The sequence below is a fragment of the Pempheris klunzingeri genome, chromosome 4, assembly GCF_042242105.1.
Source record: "Pempheris klunzingeri isolate RE-2024b chromosome 4, fPemKlu1.hap1, whole genome shotgun sequence".
Lineage (NCBI taxonomy): Eukaryota > Metazoa > Chordata > Actinopteri > Acropomatiformes > Pempheridae > Pempheris > Pempheris klunzingeri.
Genome location: NC_092015.1, coordinates 12,385,547 through 12,410,577, shown reverse-complemented (window position 1 = coordinate 12,410,577; position 25,031 = coordinate 12,385,547). Strand labels below are relative to the sequence as shown.

Below are 25,031 nucleotides of genomic sequence, written 5' to 3'. Positions count from 1 at the left end.
TCAATGTGGCAAAAAGTGCCTCTAGAAGTACCTTACAATTTAGATTTTGTCCAAACCTTATGTATATGCTATTTGAGACCAAAAAATATAAGTTCGGTAAAATATTTTGGCAGAATTTTGAGAATTGCATATTTTTTTGCCACTGGAAATGTTGTAACTTTTGTCCCCAAATAGACGCTTCTTAGACAGGAAATAATGTTTAAGGTTCAATATAATACAACCCCTAGAGTCATGAAATTGTTTTAGCTCTGATTTATGACACCAGCAGTTCTCAATAATACTCACACGCTACATTAGTAGTAGATGGGGTCCTCACATTAGAACTCCTTATACAGGTGTGCAATTTCTTTCTAAGTCAACTTCCATATGTCGGACAACTTGGTTGGAAGAAATATAGTATCATCAAAATTATGAAGCTGACTCATAACTAGCTAACTAAGCTGATTTGGATAAGTAAACCACTATGAACAGGACATACTGTGTATAAATATATGTTTCACAAAAAAATTAACATTAACTCATACTCTCCTCTAGTGGAATATAGCCCACATTTCACATTCACAGGTGAACCCACCTTAACCCTTTCATGCATGAATTATGATAACCTCAGTCAGGATTTTGTGTTTTTATTCATCTTTAGGCATGAAAAACAAGGTTTCAATCATAATTTCCTCCCAATATAAAATCAATACTTGGAAAATTTAGCAACTGCATGACTCCTTAGATGTTACTTGATGTCACCATATTTTTCTTACCTGCAAGGGTCTCTTTTTATAGAAGGTTTGAACAGAAAAAAAATGAGCAACTTGGTGTTTCTGGCTGTCTGTCAACCATCTTGGTTTCACTCTTTTTTTTCACTTGCAATGGCTTTGCCAGTGTATGATAGCAGTGTATGAGATGATGCAATAGCATCCACTGTAGTGGCTGATGTGCAACTATGCCATCAAAACACATGCATATACAAGAAAACAACTTTTGAATAGCTGTACACTGTAGTGACCTCTATGCATGAAAGGGTTAAATTCCATTTGAATTCCAAAGTCAGATGGGGGGGCAGACAGAAGACTGCAGGAGAACAAAGTTATTCATTTGTTGCACTATTGACATAAATCAAGGTGCACTTGACTTTTACATGTGCTCACACAGAAGGTGTTTTAGGAATAGCATTCCTGCTGTTTTGGCTTTGAAGTTTTGATATGGACGCTATTTCCTCAATAAGGACAAGAATGGCCCCTCATGGTTAAGAATCAATCACGCGCACGCACACACGCACACGCACACACACGCACACACACAACAGACATTAAAACAAAAGTTTTACAATTTCTGCTCTCTCTTTTGCTCTCCCTGTCTCAACATCTTCATCCTTATCGAGGCATCATCAATATGGCAATGAACATTTGCCTGCCTCATAACTGAAGAGCAACCTTTTCCTTCACACACTAATCTTCTCTTCAATCTCACCAAAGTTTCAGTCATCTCCCTGTTTGTCTCTGTGTCCTGGAATATCCATGGAAAATGACTGGACTGGGAAATGTGGTCAAAGGCGGCCAAAAGAAGTCACATTGAAACTTAGAAAAAAAACGAAAGGAACTTATTTACAGGGAAATGGTGAAAGAAAACAATGAATGAAAAAAAAGTTTGGAACTTACAAAATTACAAACATTGAGGAGGAAAACATTACTTTAGAGGAAAATTGATGCAAGAGGTTATAGGAGTCAAATCTGTAGCTCAGGACAGAGTGAGAGTGGCAGGCACATGCACTAAACCAACAGACACTATTTGCACACCCAGGAACGTAATAGCATGGTCATATAACTATATATAATAAGAGTAATAGTTTGACAGGATTGCATCATTGTGACAACAGTCAAACATATCTTGTTTTTAGAGAGATAGATGAGGAACTCAAATAATTGCAGTGAGAAAGATGTTACCTCTTTAAATGTGGCAGCTTGGCCAAACAGTTTTAGTAATGTGTGGAACAGCTCGTGTTTCTGTTGGTTTTGTTTGTGTAAACTTTGCTGAAACAAGGTCTCCTCTTTGTCTTTTGGGTATTGGGTCGCGCTTATGCTTTAATTCATTTTTTTTTTTTTGCGTAGCTGCAGGCCATATCTTGTCAGACATTTGTAATGAACTTTGGTTCTCGTTCTGAGCTCAACATCATGTGCACTCTGAGCACAGAGAACCTCTCACATTCATCACGATTGGGGGATAAGATGTGGACTTCCTGTTGTGTTGTCACCAGCAGATTAATCACAATTTATTCCGGAAGTCTCAGAACCACTAGTTTTGACTTTGACTTTCTTGGTTATTTAAACCAGGCACTGAGTCAACATGAGATTATACTGTTGTGTGTTATTTATATAAATTTATATTTAATTCCGGCGGGACGTGCCTAGACTAGAATACTAGTTTTGGAGGGACTGGGAATTTCTTACTGGAGGTTGAGAGACAGCTGGAAGCTAGCGTTAGTAGTTTACCTCTAATAATAGAATGTTACCCAACTCACCACAGCGTGACTTCGCTGTTCAGCCTTTGAATATTACAAAAATAAAGTCATGGATTACGGAACAGTCACAGTCTTGACAAAACTAGTAGGCTATTTGGTCTTACCGCGACCCGAACCAGCGGTGATTCTCTTTCATTCTCATTCTCTTTCGACCATCAGTCTAAATCCCACCCACTGACCCCATACTCCATGTGGGCACCAAGCTCAAGCATGTAACCCTCCTGTCTGACAGTCTGTGCTGACCAGAAGGCCCCCATCTTCACTCAGATCCTTCAACAGACAGCTAGAGATATATGAAATCCCCATCTGCTTCAAATGCTTCACATTAATCTAGTTCCTCAAGAGATCTTCCATCAGAGGACTAAATAACGTCTACGTCTAGCTCAGGTTCACCTTTGCTGTTTATGCTAGATTCTCCTCTACGGATCAGTCTGTTCTGCTACACTGAATTTCAGCATGGTCAGGTTTTGTTAAGTTTTGCTTAACCTGTAACATTAATCATTCAATATCTGTTCCAGCATCTTTTCACTCTGCACCATTGTACTATGTACATAACAGTTAAATGCTTATTTCTACCTTTGTTCAGCTTTATTGTCCTTGTTTTTAACTGTACTGTCATTTCTGTGTAAGAAAAAAAAAAAAGTATATGGAATGGCCACATGTTGAGACAATGTGCACAAAGACACCCAAAACAAGATATGTTGAACAGGAATGGAAAGAAAACAGAGTATCAAAGTAATGGAACATCTCTGAATAAAATCATTGTTTGAAACAGTCAGGTTATAGGACACAGTCAAAAGAAAAGAAACTTAAGAAGGGAGAGCAAAAACATATTAATATCAAGGAAAATGGGTGTAAGAGTCAGTGATTAGGACAGAGTGACAGGCACACGCACTGAAACAACAGTCACTATTTGCATACCCCAGCATGGAACAGTACGGTCATATAACTATATATAGTAAGAGTAATATTTTGGAAGGATTGCATCATTGTGACTAGAGTGGAAAAATAAAACCTATAACCCCAATGAAGACCCCAGTAAAGAAATACATTTCCTTCCATGTGATATCATGCTTGTTGACGGAGCAGGCTGGATGTCAAAAATACCTTATACTGAGTTATAGGCGCTGAGCAGGTGTCCATTATGTGCATGCATGTGATTTTGACTGCACCTGTTAACGTCTAACAAGGGTTTTTTTGATACTATGTGTGTGTGTGTGTGTGTGTGTGTGCACGTGCGTGTGTGTGTGTGTGTGTGTATGCATGTGTGTTCCATACAGTCCAGCAGCAACTGGAGACAGAGAGAGCGGGAAACTGCTGGCACTGAGCCAAACTCCACACAGGAAGACTTTTTACTTTACCTTCTGACCTCTGGTGGTTACAAATGACACAACAAGAAGAATCAGACCTGAACTGCTATGAAGGAAATGAGCCACAAGGTGGGGAAAGATTACAACAATACACACATCAGAATTGGCTTTCTGGCTGTCTGAACCTCTGCAACCCACCACATGGACAAATGTGAATCTTTAATCAGAAATAACAATCACTGTGTTCTGTTTTTCTTTGAGAACAACACCCTCACCTTTAAAAAGTGAACGGGTACAAAAGTAGCCTGGAGTGATTTAAATATTCAGCCAATTCAACAGCTACATCATTACAGGATAGATACACAACTCTGCTTCAGTCTCTGCAACGAATTTATGAGCAAAGGCTCCTCGTTTTACATCTACTTTGTTAGGACTGGAGAGCCTGAGCATTGGAAGAACGGGAGCCAGGGTTTAACAGTATGCTGACCTCTCTGTTTAAGCAGAACTGCTCTCTTCTAAGAAGTCAGGGGCATAATCATTAGGATGTTTATTCAGCATGTTTTCCCGGAGATTATCTGGTGCATTTTGACCACACAAAATGATGGATAACGAGGCATAATTAGAAGTGGCTACTGAACCTCAGTATTTTCTTTGGTACAGACGGAGTATCTTCAACTGTTCACTACTGAAAGCTGGGATTTAATATCTGTACAGACTCCTGTTTACTTATTCTTTAATCAGATACAGTATTTCCTGATTTGCATTAAAGATTTTGCCAAACTCAGAGTATTTCTTCAGGTTAACATTATTATTTAACAAGTTGGTCAAATGATCTGTGATGTGGTGGTTGGCACTGCTGCCTCAGCAAGAAGGTTTCGGGTTCAAACTTGACAGCCATTCTGTGTGGAGTTTGCATGTTCAACTTGTGCTAGTGTGGGTCCTCTCCAAGTACATGCAGGTTAGGTTGATTGGTGACTTTTAATTGCCCATAAGTGTGAATGTGAGCATTAATTATTGTCTGTCTCTTTGCATTGGCCCTGTGATTGACTGGCGACCAGTCCAAGGTGTACCCCGCCTCTCACCCAATGGCAGCTAGGACTGGCTCCAGCTCCCCCGCAAACCTTGAGATAAGCGGTATAGACAACGGATGGATGGATGAATGAATGGATGGATGGATGTTCATAATTCTCAAAGTAAGGTATTGACAAAAGAAAGTTGGATGAGTGCTACAAAACAGCAGCCAAAGCCAGTTTTGCTACATTGAGATAGTTTGTTGTGCAGCATGGGTGTAAACACAATAATGCACACCATCTGTGTTTCTGTGCAGGTATGTTTTAAGGGACCGTGTATTTAAACAGGGTCTGTCGTGTTGATATCTTGGCAGTGTCCTGAGTGCAATTACTGAAAGAGTCAGGGTGATATGTTGAATCTTTCCGTTGTCATCACCCAATTTCTGTAGAGCCAAGTGAAGCTCCGACTCCACCTAATCCAAAAATGGTTAATCCAGAAAAGGGCAAAGAGGTGGAGCCAAATGAAGGCCACCTAGTTTGAAGTTACCAAATTAGCTAAAGCTAAACTATGGCTATATGCTATTCTGCATCACTGTTGTGCTTTCTGTCTGACTCTCTGCTGTGCAGCTCTGTTATTGTGAGAGACCGTTAATCTGTGAAGAGTTCTGCGACAGTGCACTTGGTAAACAGTGCTATGAAAATAAATCCTGAATGACTCAGTGATGCTGTATTCTTTATTAACATTATACTCTGACAGGAATGAAAGCAAAAGAAAGCTGCCCTTGCAAGCGTTCCCACACGGCTGGCTGGGGACAGACTCCACAACAGCTGCCATTGAGACTATGCTGGTGCTAGCAGGCATGCTTACAAGTGGCTAAAGCTATATGGATAGCATGTGATATCAAATTTAATTAGTTAGTATTAAGTGTCTCTTCTCCGTTGAAGGGCTGTTTTCAACACTGGAGTACTCAACACAAGCCATTGTAACATTGGTCATTGAGGTTTGGATGGCTGAGATGAAAAGGCTGAACTAGAAGGCTACACTGGGTAACATTACAGTCTGAGCTAACAGTGCAGCAGCAGGCTAGCCCCTATGGCTAACACCAACATGGAGTCAAAATAAACTTATCAAGTATTCAAATACCAGTGGGACTGTATCAGAAAATGAACAGGTTGAAAACAAGAGGGGAAACAGAAGGAGACACAGCGATATAATTCAAATGTGTGTTCATATAAAACATTTCAGATCATTGTTTTGGCTGCAAACTTACTGTATGGTCCAGTCTGCTGCGCTCCAATCCAGTTCCTAGCAGACAACCTGTGACCTCTGACGATCCACCATGCTAAATTACCTTCTCTGCACCACGCAGCTAACAAAATTTAGTAAGCAAACTGACTAGGTAGCAATGTCAAACAGCTAGCTTAGCAGCTGAAAACAGATATTTTGGTGATGGAGACCCAAACGGAGGTAAAAGAAGAGTGAATGCTGGGCTTGTGTTCCTGACAAGACAACTCCAATGCTCCCTGTCTGCTGGATGTGTAAGTAAATAAGCCTTAGCTAACATTTCCATGACTAAATACAAGAAGTCTCATGTTTTATTTTGGAGCTCTTCTGCCCCCTAGTGACCGGAATTCAGTTTGACCTCTTTAAATTAGCTTTGTGGTGCTTCAGAGACTCACTCATGTTTTTATTGTAAGCTAAATATTTATGCATCAAATATTTATGTACATGCATTCATCCTAATTTAACAACTGTGACGGTGATGTCGAGACATTTCAACAAGCACTAAATATTTTGTAGTTGAGTTGTCTTTTATCTTCTCCTTTGCAATCACGCATTAAAGACTTTCTCAATAACCATCCTACTTGAACAGCCCCAAGCAGTCTTGTACACTTGAATGTCCTTGTACTTTCTTTTTATCAACTTACCAATCAGACCCATAGGAATCAAAACCAGAGTGAGGAAAGCAATGAATGTCTTGGAAATATTAATCCAGCAGTGCAGCATAGGAAGCATTGTGCTTTATATTCATAGATCTCTCCCAAGCTTTCTGATGCTGTGGTTCATATCATACTGAAGCAGATATTGATTAGCACACAACAAAACCACAGCAATGTGACCTTCTTGAATCAGGCCCACTCAGTTTGGTGATTTGATTTTAAGGCTTTATAGACTGGCAAGCTCTTAGTTATCATTCACGTTATGAGTCCACATAATGTGGGAAGATCGAACCTTTTTCTGTTGGCAAATATTGCAATTACATACATGTGCTGCCCCGTTTAAGTTCTTGAGAATATCCCTTTTTCTTCTCCTCCCTTTTTACAGTCTTTGCGTGGTTTCTTGAGATGATGCAGACCCTTCACAATACTTGTTTAACACACAACAACAAAACTAACCAATTCAAGAAGTGGTAGACCAGCAACTCTGGTGTTTTGCAAGATACAATTGCTGGGTTTGCCAATGAAGTCTGGTGGCTTTGAAAAGAGTGGCGGAACAGCTGTTTCTGGTTAAACAAAAAAGATCTTACAGGTCTGTCTCTGTAGGGATCCAACTCCATATTGCTGCCAGGCACTCTGAATAACAATCTGAGTCTGTTAATGGCATAAGCAAGCGCTTTTAGTGCTTTGACGGCCATGGTTGCCCCAAAATAGCCATTGTAGGCTGTTCTCATACTGTTCACGGCTGACAGCTGAGGCAATCCACTGGAACAATTCCACAGCTTTTTATACCTACCAATCATTGCATCCAAAATATAAAAAAAAATAAGAATTGGGCCCAGGTTTAAAAAATATTGGAGTTATCCTTTAACATGCCTCCTGCTGAGTGTCTCTCTATTCTGCACAACAAGTCACAAAGCACAAAGTTTATTAATAGCCATGAAAATGGTCACTCTTCATCACTGCTCTGCGCCTCAATTGGGTTGACTGCTGTAATTAAAAAATAACATGCTTAATTACACAAGAACATCAGTGTCCTTTCCTTCACAGTAAATGGCAGAAAGTGAAATAGTTTTCTTCTGACAGAATTAAACCATTTATAATATCAAAAAAGAATGGGCAGACTTGGTTTCTGGTATTAATAATGCGCCCTGCTTTTGATTGATTGTATTTAATTTAGAAAATGTGTCTGATGCTGCTCTCATGGTCTTATTGCGCTAAAGGAATAAAACTGGGATTCAGCTAAGATTTTTCCCAGTAAATCAATTACAAATTCTTTGTGTACAAAAATGGACAGGTTTTAATTAAACACTCAAAAATTTGAAAATAAAAAATAGGCAAACAATTTCCATTTGTTCTCATTGTTTTAGTTTCTATTGCATTTGAATGACCATATTATCCACAGCATAAAGGCATTAATCTACAATTTCAGTTATATTTTTTCTATCATTCACACTTGGCATTTCAAACAATAAAGTGCTTTTTCAAATAACCTTCTGTTTAACTAATCTAAAACACATTGAGACAATACCTGCAACCCTCTTTCAGACAGTGGAAATTGTCACATACATGTGCAAGTACACATTTACACACAAATACTCGATCCCACGCATAAGCAGGCAGTAGTTTGACCCTGCAGTCCACATACAGTGTATGCTTAACTCTGTGCTTTATACTGTAAATGGTCGGAAGTGCACAGGTGTGTGTGTGTTTGTTTGAACAGAAGGTTTGTCTGACAGTGTCCTCACTGGCCACTGTTGCCATCTTGTTACGAGCAGGTAAGAGTCAAGTTGGATGTGCATACAGGCTAATGAGCATACCCACATAACACACACACACACACACACACACACAGAAAACACACAACCCTGTATCGACCCCTGTCACTGGACAGCTTGCCTCGTCTCAAGTGTGAGCCGTGTATTTCAGTCATACACACAGAGCACTACACATCAGTTTTGTAGAAAAGCTTTGTGTACTCTTGGTGCAGTTTTCATACATTGAAACTACTAAAAAAAGAAAGTCCATGCAGGGTTATTGAGTCATTTTGTCAAGTTGCAAAAGATCAGATATTGTAACGAAGTCCTTGAATACTTCATGTACTCTACTTAGTGTGCTATATAGTGTAAAACTATAGTGTAGAGTTGTCCTCATGCAAGTTATAAATACATCCCTGTAATGTTCAGGTTTAGTCCTTGAGCTGGGACAGACTGACTGAGTGCTATAGGCCAACTTTCCTCTGTATAATGGCTGACAATCACTTGATGCCTTGTAAAGGGCTATTTCTTTTCTGTGCCTCTGTGCTAACACTGACAACACATACACACTTGGCCACATCATGAGACAAGGGGGCCACATCACAAGCAAGGGGAAATAAGGAATTTCAGGGACGATGTCACTCATTTCCACTTCTTATGCCCCTACTTATTTCCCCACTCTCAGTCCACCGATTCATCATTTATGCTCCTTGTGTGAATTGAAAATTACACCAGAGCAGAGTAAAACAATGATTTCTTAATACGTCACAACAGCACTGATAACTGAACAGGCAAAACTGCAACAAAACAAAATTAAAGAGTCAGTTTTTTTTCCTATTTTTGTCTTCACATATGATTCAGTGAGACGTCAAAGTTATTTTTTTTTTTCTTCTTTTGCCATGATGAGTGATTCTGATCTCACCTGTGCCACACAATTGAGTCCATTGTGCTCTATACCTGCCACGTCTCTGATCAGCAGCCCAATCACATGGCAGGAAAACACAGCCCGTCACATAATCCTGACAGCTGACACTGTGAAAGTGGCATGGAGATGCAGCGATGACTGAATGTTTGACTGCGTCTCCCTTTATGATCACTGCGCCCATTAGCAGTTCGGGAAGGCACATAATACTTTCTTCTCCAGACGAGATCTATGTCCTGCTGTTTTGAGTGACAGGCACTTGAACACCTTTCTGTCCTGTTGCTATGGACACAAGCAAAAGAGAGAGAGAGGATGTTAGTCACATACAATATTAGGTTGCGGCAAATATAAACAGAGGTGATACAATGCATAAACGAGCTAGGGAAGAATATGAAACTGACATTTAACAAGGATTTAGAAGCTTACCCAATCTGTATTTCTCCTTAGCTTCAGTTCTCTCTTTGGCATCAAAGTACCAGACTGTGATGGCATAGCTGTAAAACACAAGATTAACGAAGAGATCTTAATGACAGGAGCTAATCTCTTTTGTCAGCACAATCTATAATCCTGGTGGGAAAAAGATGAGCTGTTGTCAAGTAAAGGGTTAATCAAAAAGTACATGACATTGGCTTTGACATTGAGAAATTGACATGTGATAAATAAACATACAGTTTCTAACCAGTTCAGTTTGATCAAATGTTTTCGTTTTCTGCACTCACACAAAAATGTAGCTTGGTAAATTAAAAACAGTTTGTGATAAAGATCAAATGGCCCTCGTAAAAATATAATCAAAAGAGCATAAATTAGTCTTTGAAATGTATATTTTTGACCCAGCTAGAGACATCAGATTACAAAAAATGTCCAGTGCGACACATCATATTGAGTGAACAGCCGACTGAGTGTCCAGGGCAGCAGAGGGTTAATTTCTACAGTTTCTAGTCTCTCCTGTGGGGCTGTGTTGTTTATTCCTGTCTCTCATGTCTGTGCCTCTCCAGCACGAGTCCTGCAATCGAACCTTCCTCCCCTCTCCCTCCCACCGACCCCCTCAGGAAACACATACTTCCTGCCTCTGGCTCCACCTCGCCCCCCAGCAGTCAGATGGAGAGGAGAGGAGAGGAGAGGAGAGGAGAGGAGAGGAGAGACAGAAGTACGAGAGCGAAGGGGTATTTGTCTGGTATTGGCAGAATCCCCTCATCTCTTCCCATACAAAATAAAATCATGGCATCACTTAATATACGAGTTTCTATGCAACTACTGTATATAGACGCGGGAATCAAAGCATACTTATACCATCCTATACCTATAATGCCAGTATGAACAAAAACATTGAGCTTCATCTCAAACCTTGTCAAGAGTTTTATGAGCATGGGGAACGAGCCAGTTAACTATTATGCCACCACTTGAGACAACCTGTAAAGGCTGGATTCATAGCAGAGACTGACACTCCAGACAGAATTACTACTGATCAAAAAAGGTAGGGCCTATAAATAGTTTAAGAAGTTTTAGGAGGACCTCTATGTCTCTATGCATGTATATGTCTCAGTTGTTCAGTGGTGTTGAGATGCTGACCACAGGCCCACAGGATAGGACAGATCTTGATAGCAGTATCTATCGGCAGCTGAAAATTGATCAGGCAAACAGGACCTTGTCTGTTGGTCAACACTTGCCGTATCGCTAGCTGCCAGGGTTAATTGTATCAAGATGACAATGATGCCATGGTTCTTATTCTTGTTTCGATTCATTCCAAAGTCCCTTTTTTAATGCATATACCTTCATTTGTATGTGCTCCAGGACCACTAATAATTATAATAATTGGGTCTTTGTTGTGGTCCCTGACGAGGTGGCGGTATGTGTTGCCCTGTCAGATGCCATATCCTTTTCATTTCTATATGCTCTGTGCCTTATTTTGTTTAATTGGAGATCAGTTACCCCTCCTACGCATGCTGGTGCTGGGCTGGGTGTGTGATGGCACATTTAAAGAGCTTGAGAAACTAAAATATTCAACCTGGCAGACATTTTTGGACTACTTTGACTTCCCTGCTAGAGACACTTAAGCATAAGACTATGATCTAATTGATGACATTCTCTGAAATTTGAGCAATATCTTCTTGTCTTTAATTTTTTTCATTTGTGTTTTTATTTTCTCTGCATCTTGTGAATGTTGTTTGGGGTCTACTTGATTGTATGCATTATATGCTTTTGTATTTAAAAAGCCAATGTAAAGTATTTGAATAGCAGAGCTTGGTATGTTGAAGAGTTACTAACCGAGTGGCGTATGCTGGCATGACTTCGTGTGGGTTCCTGCGGTCAGACCAGAAGATGAGAAGCCGGTCAAACTGAGGTTCAATGTTGGCCACCACATTTTTGCCTTCAGGGTAGATCTGCAGCAGCCCTCCTTGTTTCTACAAACATAACAACAACACAACAGTTACTTGAAAAACAGTCCTTCACACTGAAAAGCTTTACAGGTCAGGTGTTAGGATACAAGATGCCTTTTTTTCTAAATTAAATGAATATTGATCTTATAAACGTACCTTGACATCCCAGTTCTTGTTGAGATAGTAGATACATGTGATGCAGCGTCCGTCACCGTTGGGGTTGTCAACATGGCGGACGTACCCTGCCCCGTTGCCTGGGTAACAGGCAACCATGGCCTGAAAACAAAAGAAATAGGAATTTGTGTCCTTAGACCATAAACAAACACTTGATGCAGCATTATAACAACAAAATACTGCCGTTTTGACATGGCAGTGACTTAAGGTATTCATTCTCTTTATCAGATAAACCAGCTTTTGAATTGTGTCATGGATCTTTAGAAAAGCAGAGACAGGGCGGAGTGAGGGATGAGTCCGCTTGTCTTGAACAGCTAACGTTTGAGGAACTATAGGTGAACAATCTGTCATCAGTAGGAGATGCTAAAGAAGATGCAAAAAAAAAAAAAACACCCCCATCTTCCACCGGTCCACTTCTCGTCATTTGGCTATCCCACTGCTCCATAGTAAACTGGACTATTTGCATACTTAACATTCCATTATGTAATTTGTGAAGCACACACAGTCACGAGAGGGAGAAGGACCAGAGAAATGTGTCAGAGTTCAGCTGTTTTTCCAAGCTACGAAATGATCTGCAGATAGAGTATCCACGTTCAAACAATGGCCTCGCACTGGTATTTCCCCTGCTTGACGTCTATGTGTTGGAGGCTGTGAAGCAGGAGAGCGCTGTTTTCTCTGGGGAGTCCGAGGGAACCGAGACCTGCGTGAGAGCTCTTCAGTCAATGTGCATTCCAGGCCGGGGGCCACTACAGGACCATGTGACCGGAAACGTACCCTCGCAAGGTGAAAACGAGCTGATGTCACTATGGCATCAGTCTGAACCACAGAAGCATGCGCATGTGTCGGGCCAGAGTTTCCAAACGGTCTCCACTGGCTGCAGCAAGCATCCAGTCTTTACAGCTTATTCATGATACTGGCTGACATCCTCAGCCTGTGCTGGCAAAGAGAGATTCTAGGTGATGATAGTTGGCAGCGTGAAGAGTAATAACTTCTCTATTATCTCTCCAGGCTGGCTACAAAGGAAGATACTGTCACTGTCTTGACTTAAATCATTGTGAATAAGAAGCAAGAGGTACAATATCGGAGTCACTGCATTACTTCAGCTCAGTTCTGGGACACTATCAGTCATGACCAACAGGTTCTACACTGCTGCAGTATCGATTTACCTTAGCTGACGCGATCATTTAAACTCTCATGCTAACAGTGTGAGAGTCCTAACCCCGAGGAAATCCAACAGCGCCCGCATGACTTTCTGAGACAAATGCGCCTCATGTCGGGTCGTTTGTGAAACTCACATAAAAGTGACGGCACGTTTTGTGTAGTAGAGCATCGGTCAGTGAACAAGATGTCCTCCTCATTCTCCTCCTTTTGTTGTGCTTCCCTCCTCATTCACAGCCAAATCAGTGTGATTGGGTTGTGTCTGACACTGTTCAGCCACCATTGTCAGCTCTCATTACTGACCAACGTTCACAATCAGAGCTCATTAACCTACGGACCTTTTGCTCTGGGCTCCAACTGACAACAGGACCTGCTGTGTAGACGTGAAATAACCCATGGTATCCCTACTTGCTAACCCCGCAAGATTATCGCAATTTATCACAACAGGAAAAAGGCCTGCAGAGAGTAGTCTGCTTTTAGCACAAGGCTGTCAGTGTCAAGTTCACATATGACCTGTTGTACCAAACTGTCCGTCTTGTAGGGAGGGATGCTCTTTTGTGCCGACAGGAACTTGTTTTAACAGTTTCTGTTCTTATTAAAATGTATGCAAAAATGTATATATTTTTATTTTAACTGTATTACATTACAAGATGTCTGTACTAAAAGGTCAAAGGGTTTTATCTTCATGATAGCAATCATTGTGTCAGAGTAAATACTGTGGTGGACAATTTGTGATCATCCGACTTAAATAATACATAAATGTATGAAATTCTCTTAAAAACCTAGCGTGTTTAAGGATGGATTTTCTCTATGCACATATAAGGATGAGGCTGATTATTCTGGGTGTGCATGTATTCAAGGAAGTGTGTTTTCAAACTGGTAACAGCCTTAACAACTGTAATTAACCACAATTAACATGTGATATGCCACACTAGACAGCTCAGCCCTAGCCTGCAGCATAAACACGTCACACACACAAACACACACACATAAATATACGCAATGTCTATATCAAAGCTAACACTGGACAGGCGTATCATTTTTTGTTTCTTATTCTAAACCAACCCCAGGCGTTAAAATATATGTGTAATTATCCCTAGTGTTCAAACAAGTTTCATATATATCCACACAGCTTCAATCTCCTGTCAGTAGCTCACACACACACACACACACACACACACACACACACACACAGCATGACATAGCATGTTTCGATCCTATCTGTCATTTCTGTTGTCCTCGCTCCCTCATCTCTGCTGAGATCTGCGGCCACAGTAAGTTAGTCTAATTGGCAGCAACCACCTGTTTGCCCGGCACCAGCAGTAATGGCCTAATGGCATCGGAGGGCGGATACCCGGGCTGCCAAGGTGATGGCTGGGCAGGCAGAACAGGCTGTTCTGGACAAGAACAAAAATAAACTCCAATGCTGCACGCATATTCTGATAAGAGGAATGATGGTGGGGAGAGGGGTGAGGAGGGGAGCGGGCTAGATAAGCTTGAACAAATACCTCCATTACTGCTAGTCAAGGAGAAAGAGTGAGGGGAAGAACATGTGTATGTTTGTGAGGAGGGTAGTAGGTAAAAGTAAGAGAATTTTGGAAATAGTACTTCAAACATCGAAATAGGATTTTATTTGAATCTTTATAGCATAGGAACTACTTTAATAGAGGTATAAGATATGGATGTGGCTGTAAGTTACTGAATGGATACTACATTAAAAAGACCCCTTTATAAAGAAAGGTAGTGTTATCTTTTTCTGGGCTGAGGTCTCCTCTGGTGTGGTGCATGAGGAGCTGTGCCCTGCTTTATAAAAAACCTACATATGGTAAAATAATCAGGACGCACTCTTTAGTGAGCAACACTGGTTCTATTTGAGGCTAACTAGATAAAAGCTCATATAACCCAGGGACAAGAGTACCTTTCAGTTGAATATCAGAACTTAGGCTATCTGTGGATATATATTCTCCAATCTGATACTGCTGCTCTTTGTTCCCCAAATGAAAATCTCTATGCCACATTGTGTTGAATCCTTTGGGATCTTTTTTTTTTGTCAGGTAGCATGAAACCAGGGTTTGCTGAGGTGCTAAAAAAAAAAAAAAAATCAGCAGTGCTTCATGAGTTAATGTAGTCACGTGTCTGCAGATCATATCATACATGCAGGGTTGGCTACGGACCAGCAGCACTGGAGCTGGTAGAGATTCACTGGTCCAGTCCCAGTGTCCCCATTAAACCTTTAGCACTGAACCCTCGCAGACTTTAACCCTCCAGAGTCTAGGGGTAAAATGGCAGTTTTTTACTACTTTTCATTTTACCTTTGTGTTTCCCATTAAAACTGTTTAGCTTGCTTTCCTTGTGTTTGTGTCTTTGACACCGACGGGCGGTCCGAGACTCTGAAGAGTTAATTAACGTTTGATCGGTAAAAATGTGGGATAACAGCAGGCTGCAAGGGCTTCATGGGGAGCAGGACAGCTCTTGATTAAAGATTTTAAAGATTACAGTTTTGAGTATTTATATTGTTTGATCAAATCAGATGAAAAAAAATCAACATGACTATGCCTTCATGGAATAAAGAATTCTACAAAGTAATATCTTCAGCTGTGCTCCTCCAAATTTCAATGAGGGACAGCCATGAGAGTGTTGAGAGTGGGCCAGGGACTTGCTCGAGAACACTTCAGTACAACAGATGTTCCAGGGTTGAAACCATTTGAGTCACTAACCATCAGGCCTCACTGCCTTATTGCTTAAGTTCCACAGCTGATTACTCACAAGCAAATAAATCAGCATCAGCTATCAATCGTCTCTACCACGTTGGATTTGGAAGAAAACGCGTGGGTGAGTTAAACTGAACTTTGTCAGTGCTTGTGCTTGTTCAGACTATGATTGATTCTGTCATTGTTTCTGAACATATAATGTAATATCCTGCCCTTTGCTTTTTGCTTGTGCGTATTTCTGTAATGCACATTATTGGTAGCGCATGTACAGAAACATGAGAAAAAAGTATTTGTAAGTTAATGCACTTATGCCGTTTGCTGTTCCTGGCAGTCACCATATTTGGAGGAGGTGTGACTATCTGAACCTTCAATGAAGAATCGATGGTGGATTTAGAAACATAATCAAATACTCACATGCATTTCCCACAGGGGAGGGGGGGGGGGTTAATAAGACACGAGCTCCCCTGAAAACATAATGTGTGAAGTTTTAGGAGGTCTCTAAAATCTTGATATGCTATTTGCAATATCATAAACTTCACTCACTTTATCTGTGTTTTATTTGTGACACTACTACAGAATATAGCAGATCACTCTGCCCTGCTTTAGTTGGCTATAATGTATCATACTGAGATGTTTGGCTCTGATTCCCATGTGGAATGTGGCCATTAACTTAGTATTATATGTCAGATGTGGTGACGTACAGCAAGTGGGCCTAAATGCTTAGTGAAGTTCTTGCGCTGCTCAAGTGTCAACGAGTATTCGTATTATGGTGGATATTTTATGTGAATGTAAAACAAAGACCAAAACAAAGCGGGAAAATGTGTTCAGCCCTTATGAGTCAGTCCTGCTACAGGCCCAACGGCACTTGTGAGTCACTATGAACATTAGGATGGAGAAATGCTGCGTGTGTGTGTTTGGGCATGAGGGTATAAATTTGAAATATAGTTGCATTTTCTGTAACACATGTTTTTTACCTGACGAGCAGTCCAAAACTCAAAGATATATTTGATTTCTAAAACCGTAAAAGAGAGAAAAACAGGTGGAGGCAGTGAATGCTGTGAATGCCGCTTTTGCCTGAGAGATGACTGACACAGTTTGTCGATCAAAGTAGTTAGAATAGTTAATTTTCTGTCGATTGACTGATGAATCTACTATTGGTTTCAGCTCTGATGACTAGGAGAAAATCATAAATGATTATATGTTAAAAACACTGACTGGACTACTAAATTCATCCATTTTTGACACGTGTCCCACAAGGCCATGCACAACGAAAACGGAGGCGTTAGTCACAGCTTATTAAAACAAAATATCACAAGGTGGTGCAAATGTTCCGACACAAGCTGAGAACAGAACAGCTGCTACACTGAGTTGCATTTAAAATAATAGGCTGGTACTGCACCAAGCGAATACCCAATGATTCAAATATTAACTGGTAATGGTTATTTGTCAGTCTTGGTTCCGTTCACCTTCTGAACTGTCTGAGACTAAATTATTTCCAAAATGGCAAAGTTATCTGTCTGTCCATCTACCCATCATCTATCCAGACATGCTAGCGAGTCTGTAGCTGCATTGTGTGTTTTAGTGAATGACGTCTAGCTCCTGCCTGCATGGTGGCACTGCTGATCTCTAGGAGGGGCATCTGAGGACACGTTGCTGCAGCAGACAGTCTCATTATGCCAAAGCTTCTGCTGCATCGCCCCTTCTCACTCACTCAACACTATCCTCCCACTCCTTACGCTATCACTTCCAGTCTATCCCTTCCCCCTTCATGTGCCTCGTTCCCTGCGTTGTTTCTCTCTTCCTCATAACACAAGACTTTCCGCCATCACCCTCCACAGCATTAACCAAGTTATTATTCCATTGCTAACACTGTAGTCCTTCCTTCTGATGGCCTCACATGCAGCAAAACCTGACTGACTAACAAGAGTCAGAGGTACAGAGATATTACACCACTGCTGCTGAGGCATAATTTCGGGCATTGCCAGCCCCTCTCCTTCTCTCTCCATCTCTTTCATACACAATGCAGAGCTCTGCTCTGTATGGGCCTGTTACCAAGGTAACGGTTAGGAACTATGTTGTCCAAGTAGCAAACAAGGGGGTTGATAAGATGAAGGAAAAAAGGGCTGAAGTAAAGGACAGGCAGGAGGAAAAGGAGGACGGAATAAAAGACAAGGAGGAAGAAAAAGGTGAAAAAATTAAGGAAGGGGGTTGGGAAAAAATGAGGTTATGGGGATAACTGTTGCTCAACAAGGAGAGAGGAGGAGGAGGATGGAAAAGACGCAGTGACCTTCTATCTGGATGTACTCTTCCCTGATTCTCCTAATTTATTTTCCTATCGCTTCGTCTCTCTCTCTATCTTGAGCACACTTCATCATTGTATCTATCGCTATGCTGTCTCCTGCAGGAACAGCCAGCCGGGACATTTTGTACTGTGCAGCATTTAACTTTTTTTTTTTTTTTTTTTAAATGTACCAAGGGCAAACGGAGGGATCTGGCCAGGGAATCACTCACTGAGTCATCGCCATGCCAAGTGAGAGAAGGTAAATAACCTGGTGAGAAACAGGTGAACTCAACATTACACCCCAATAAGCTTCTGGAAGGTTAAGACAAACATAAACATAGAAAAATAGTGCAACTGAACAAAACCGGCATGCATCAATACAAATCTGGCAGCCCCAGAATAAACTCCTCGGGGCTCTAAAATCCAGTTCCTTCCACTTCTCCACTTGAGTGTTTTCAAACCTCAAACGAGTGCAAATCCATGTGATCCAAACAATGAAAGAAGCATAGCAGCACTGATGAATAGCATAACTACAATCAGATGTTACAATGTTTAAGTTATGATGATTAAGCTCTATTTTAATTAAATGAAGCTGCATCCTTTACAGAACAGTTGTTGTTTTATAGATTAAATCCAGTTCCATTATAAAAGGAAGCTGCAGCTCAAAAGTGTATGAGAGTTTCTATATCTTTTCCTAAGTGCGACATTATTGTAAACAGTGGAACGTAACTCAGCAGCAGACCTAATATTTTGGGCTCTAACCTGCAAATTTGATGATACAAAAGTATAAAACCAATCTTGAACGATTAGACCCGTGTTTGCTCCCCTGTTTCATTCTGGTCACTAAACTTTCCAGCTTTGCTGTCATTTTGTCAATGAGTGGGCATGACTTGGGCCAGAAAGCAGCTCCGTCAGCCAATGGTTAAGAGAGCAAAGGCTGCTGATGTGCCCGGCCACTTGCTGTTTAAACACTACCTCAAGCTTATGTAAATGAGTAGACGTGCGCAGAGGGCAAGGTGCTACGTGTGGTGTTGCACGGATGGGGTGAACAAGGTTGTGGGCCAAATACGCTGGAAGGAGAGACGGGAGATGATTATCTATTAAATACGGGGATGGATACACAGAAAGACACAACCCACAAATGATTGCTGATATATGGTTTTAGACAAATTCTCACATCTGGTGAACATTTTCTCAACAGTCTCATCTATAGCTCTGTTGATGAAGCAGAGACTGCACAAGTTAACCTGATTTCCCCATGGGGAGCGCTAATGTTGTGTCTACTTTTCAGATGAGATCAGACATGGTTTTCACCAAAAGCCCTCTCGGATTTATTTTTTGGTTTAATAAAAACAGTTTGACACAGTTAAACCTGAGTAAAGCTGTCAAACTGACCTCTTCTGACAGTCAAGCATTACAATACCAATATTTCATTCACCTAATTCCCCTATGGCTTTATTTTGAAATTTGCAATTTAAAAACAGCTCAATCAACATTCATTACAACCTGATATTGACAAATATTTCAAACCTCACTTATTTGCCTAGTCTAGATCTGCTATATTGTCAATCTTGACTGAATAAGGCGGCTGCTGAAACACTGAGAACATGTTAGGTAACAGTCTAGCCTGGCATGTAATGGTTAACTCACAGCTGATGGGGAAAAACACAATGATAGTCACAGAATACAGAGCCCCTAACACACACACACACACACACACACACACACACACACACACAGACTATCGAGTTAATTTAACTGAATTGACTCGTTCAGTCTATTAAACTTTTTTCCATGTTGCAGGGGGAAAACATTAGCAGAGTTTGGAGAGTGCACAAATGGACTCAGGGTGGAGAATAAACCAGACTTCAGTCAGCACGGGTCACTGACATTACCTGGCTCAGATAACCCAGGACTGCGTCACTACAGGGAGGAGGGCGGTGGGTGGGGTTCAATGTCCCGCACACAATGTCCACAGCTGTGTGTGGGACACAGAAAAAGACTGCCTCCCAGGCCCCCTGTGGGCTATGACGAAGGACACTACTTTAAATTGTGCCCTGTGGGTAAATGTGCATGACTTTTGGAAAATATCAACAAAAAAGATAGCTTGACAGAGAGAGGGAGAAAAAAACACTCTCCTATCACACCAGCACCATGCTTGCATGGGTGAAAGTAGTGATAGAAAAAGTTGCCTTCAAAGGCAGAGATATAGAGATGGCAAAGGAGATACAGCCCCAGAGAGTACCAGTCATACCAGTGGTATGAAGGCAGGGACAGGGGCAAACTTAGGCAAGCCTAAATCCAGGCACAGGGCCAGTTTGAGAGGAAGGCTCAGCCCGCAGCCCCCCCTGTCGAGCTCACGTGTGCCGGAAACACTGCAGGACTCCTCCTGATATCCTACCTGATGCTGAGCTCACTCTCCAACTGTGGTGCAAGTGTGTGTGTGTGTGTGTGTGTGTGTGTGTGTTCCTGCCTGCATGTTGCCGTTAGAGGAGCCAAGATAGAGCAGAGGAGACATGATACGACCATCCCCTTGTTAAAAATTTTAAAATGTCATCACACTGACACTCCTACGTCTCCTGTCTGAGGCTTTTCTCTGGCATGTAGATGGAAAACACACCCCTGTCCCCACCCTGTTCCTCCTCTCACCTTAGTGCGTCCATTGATGACACAGTCCCCCAGCTGTCCATTGGCAGCGCTGTACATGACGGCCTCATCAATGTGAGCCATCAGCGCCCCGATGCGCTCGCACCCGGGCTCTCGTCCCTCCACCCAGGCGATCTGGTCGCCCCGGATGCTCCGTGAGGGAATGCTCTTCTGGCTCACCAGCTGCCCGCCGCGGAACTTCCCACTGTGGTTTAGGACCTCCACCTCCTCCAGGACCCTGTCGCCCAGCTGAGGGCCCAGGAAGTTGTCCTTCACGCAGATGCCGTAGTATTTCATGCAGGGGATGATGTACTGCTGGGCTATGCGCTCTGCTGACCAGCCAGCTCCTGCTGAAGGCGGCGGGGTCGGGATGGTGTTGGCCTCCACTGGGGAGATCTGGCTGGGGGCAGCTGGAGGGCCTGGGGAGGCCACCTTATGTCCATTGTGCTGGTTAGTATGAGGGGCAGGAGGGGTGAAGGGAGATTGGGGAGTGATACAGTGCACATGATTGATAGTCATTTGGTTGCTATGGGAACTGTTGCTGCTGTTCACTGTGACTGTGAGCGGGACGATTGCTCGGGCCACCGAAGGTTTGTGAGCGACACCTCCATCTGCCAGCCTTCTCCGCTTAAAGTCTGAGTCTCCTGAAGCAAAACCCGCGTCCACAGAACCTCCCAACCCCGGCGAGCCCATCATGAAACCACTGAGACTTCCTGACCCCGCGTCCCGGTTCTCCCCACCTCTCCTTTTCTGCTGTTGCACCTGTCTGGCTTTCAGGTCACCATTGATCCTCCTCATCACCAAAGGGCACTTCTCATGAGCTGTCCGGTCTCCGTTCTCCGCCAGACAGGCTCTGCTGGTGAGGGGGTACATAGGTCCGCCTGTTACCCCAGCCAACCCCTTCATTTGTGCCGGGTAACCATTGGGCGTGTGCGCCAAAACGCCTGCGTGGCTCCCCTCCACGGTGGCAGATGGAGACACCACCCCGCCGTTGTAGAGCGGCACGCCGGTTTTGGACTGCTTCGTCGGGGTTGTTATTGCAGGGGAGTCGGTCTGAGAGGCCAGACCCGCGAGTAACTCCGCGGCCGTCGGACTCCCGACCGGCGCCGCGCAAAATCCGTTCAGCCCCATGTCTGCTCGGTACGTGTGGTGAATCTCTGCCGCTCCGCAGACGAGCTGCTGGCCGCTCGTCCTCCTCTCCTGCGACTGCGAGACAGCGACGGATCCGCGGGAAGAGCTTGGGTTTAAAAGGTCCGTGTGTCCCAAGCTCTCCATTTCATCTCGTCATCGGCTGGATGCGCACGTAGCTCACGTCCTCGCTTCATTTTCTAACTGAGCCACTGCTTTCTCTGGTACAGAGGATCTTTGCCACGGCCACGAGAAGTTTCATGTCCAAGTCCTGTTCTGCTTTTTTTTTTTTTTTTAAATCACTCTCATTGAACACTATCCAGCTGCATATCTCTTTGTATCCGTTTTGTAGACATTTTAAAGGCTGTGTGGGATATCTGTGGAGAGTAAAACGATACATTTTAGGACTATTAATAGCACAGAGCAGATCACTTTCCCAGTGAGCTGAAGTAAATAAATCCACAGCATATATATAAATGGTGCAGCAAACAACTATACGGTACTTATGTGGGCCTGCTGGAAACATTAAATGGGGCAAGAAAACAGCGTCATGGAGCAGAGCCTATAATAATCATTATTATTGGATTATTGGTCATCAGACTAAAATCAAGCTGAGTTTTAAACATTAAACAGGAGGGGAAATGCTGTGGATTATCCTCACATAGCTGTCATTTACACTGAAACCAAACTCAAATTAATAATTGGTCTGAAAATGCTGCATTTCTGCTCTAAATATATTCTTGTACAAACGCCTGCTGTGAAACAACCATCGTAGGACTTATACTTAGTCCTTTAGCCAACTTAGCAGCCCTGTGATCTGGTCCCTTTTTAAAAAAAAAAAAAAAAATAAGTACATCATTCATTCAGTTAAATAATGTTTAATAGGCTGCGGTAAATATGCAGCTGTAACGTTAAAAAAAAAAGAAAAAGAAAAAGCCAGTACAATGTAAAATGTGGGAGAGCTCAGTCCTCTGCTTACCTACGGCAGCCCACAGCAATGCAAATCCACAGTGAGCGTACGTGACAGGCTGAGAGTACGCATGTTATTTCCGGGATTGTCTTGCCCGTGTGTGCGTCCCATCCAATTTTCTGGTCGGTTATAAATAAAATCCAGAGGGTGACGGCGATCGGCGCAGGGTCTGACACACTAAACTCAGCCGAGGGTCGGAGGGAGATGCTCGGAGCCACACGAAGTCCCCTCAACCACCCCCCGAGAAAAGTGCTCGCCGTTGTGTCGGCGAGTGCCCCCACTTGCTGTCTGTCTCCCCCCCCCCCCCCCCCGCTCCTCCTCCTCCCTCTCCACTCCCTCCTGTCATTGACATGCACGCAAGCCATGTGACCACTGCTACAACACCCGACCTTCAACTGCATCCGACAGAAACCGCCTCATAACATTAATTTATAAGACAAACATGCCGCTATATTGTTCTGCAACAACACTCGTTGAAGAAACACAGCTTTGGTAATCGTCATTTATTCTCTTATGTACTTGTACTTTTGCCATAAGTGGGCCTAAGTTAACATAAGTATGAAGTCCCAGCACGTTTCTGCAAATAGATAGATAGATAGATAGATAGATAGATAGATAGATAGATAGATAGATAGATAGATAGATAGACATAACAATTGTACACTTACAGGTTATAACATTTCACATGCACACGTGTGTGAACATCATAGAAGCCACACCTCCTGAGGCCTATACAACCTTTGCAATGCAGTGCCATACCATGAACAGACCCACTAGTTTTTGCAGTAGTGGAGGAAGTACTCATATCCTGTGCTTTAGTTAAAGTGATAATACCGTGCTGAAAATACTCCTAGTAAAAGTCCTACACTGAAATGTAAATTGTTTGAAAAACATAATGCAGAAAAATGGACCCTGTGAAGGCTACATTTATATATATATGATACTGAGTGTCTATTTGCACCCAAGGCAGCTATCTGGCTGTTTACACCCATAGTACAAACATAGGTTGTATAAAGAGCGACAAAGATTTAAGCACCAAAACGTCCTGGTTAGCTGTAGGAAAAGATCATAGTCTGGGTTAAACTAATATGCCAACATTGAAAGGTTTTTTTTTTTTTCAAAAAACCACGAGGACAAACTTCTACGCTACGAGCGTCAACAGCTGAGGGCGCCAAAGTGGGATAAAAATATAAAAGGCAAGGTAACACAAAGTATACCCTGTCCAACATAAACCTGAGTGCAAACAGCATCTGTTTACTGTACATTATGGGATTGTTATAGATGCATTTAACGATAAACTTTTATTGTCATAAATGGTGAAGGTGGAGTCAATCTTAGCTATTTCACATGTTATTGGGTAGTTTAATTTATAACCATACATTGCATCTTATATCATATGTGATCATATGTTTTGTACGTAAAAATTGAAAAATAACTAAAGCTGTCCAATGAATATAGAGAATTAAAAAGAACACATTTCTCCTCTGACTTGTACTGGGGTAGAAAGCAGCAGTAAATGGAAATATTCAAGAAAAGTACAAGTACAGCAAATTTGTATTTAAGTGCAGTATTTGAGTAATATATTTAGTATATCACTGCTCTTATGAAACTTTGATTGTTTATTTTCTATTTCATTTTATTTTTTATTTAGATGATGTCAGGGATGGTTTCATTGCTTTTTGAAATGAACTGTATTGTACAAGTATAGATTTTGTTGTGTTTATTGTAGATTATGCTGTCTGTTTCAAAAATGTCCATTTTTTAAAAAAAAGATCTGTTGTCTTTTCTGTCTGCACTGTGGTCCAAAAGTATCAGTCTGACCCAGGACTGATCCTGCAAATTAGTTTAACAAGACGATACGTATATATATTAACCCTAACCCTTCTTCCAGTCTAACAATGTTTTACTGCTCCTTGTGAAATGAAACAAGCAAATATATAAAATAAATTATACAGACAGTACAGTTACTGTACAGTTCATCAGAAAAATATAATCTTTCCTGGAAAGCTAATTGGCAACTTTGACAGATAAAAAAAAAAATTGTGAATGCCTGACGAATCAATATGATTCCTCACAATATTCCAATATTGTTAATCCAGTGTTGCCATAAATCTGCCTTGTTCATTCAGCGCTGCT

The 25,031-nt window shown here is 41.9% G+C and overlaps 1 protein-coding gene across 1 annotated transcript; it reads right to left on the bottom strand.

The window, feature by feature from the left end:
* Positions 1–7,681: 7,681 nt before the first annotated feature.
* On the bottom strand, positions 7,682–23,079 carry egln2 (egl-9 family hypoxia-inducible factor 2). Its single transcript, XM_070828881.1, has 6 exons — positions 22,905–23,079; positions 20,801–22,302; positions 11,984–12,103; positions 11,715–11,851; positions 9,876–9,943; positions 7,682–9,731 (listed from the first exon to the last, which is right to left on the bottom strand). The coding sequence occupies exons 2-6, from the start codon at positions 22,070–22,072 to the stop codon at positions 9,679–9,681; spliced, it is 1,650 nt and encodes a 549-aa protein (XP_070684982.1). The 5' UTR covers positions 22,073–22,302; positions 22,905–23,079; the 3' UTR covers positions 7,682–9,678.
* Between the last annotated feature and the right edge of the window lie 1,952 nt (positions 23,080–25,031).

Excerpts from the sequence above, each read along its gene's own strand:
- egln2 (XM_070828881.1), bottom strand. The coding sequence starts at position 22,072 with ATGGAGAGCTTGGGACACACGGACCTTTTAAACCCAAGCTCTTCCCGC. Across the intron at positions 11,852-11,983 it reads ACAAGAACTGGGATGTCAAG|AAACAAGGAGGGCTGCTGCA; the intron begins GTACGTTTATAA and ends TTATGTTTGTAG. Across the intron at positions 9,732-9,875 it reads TAAGGAGAAATACAGATTGG|CAACAGGACAGAAAGGTGTT; the intron begins GTAAGCTTCTAA and ends TTGTGTCCATAG.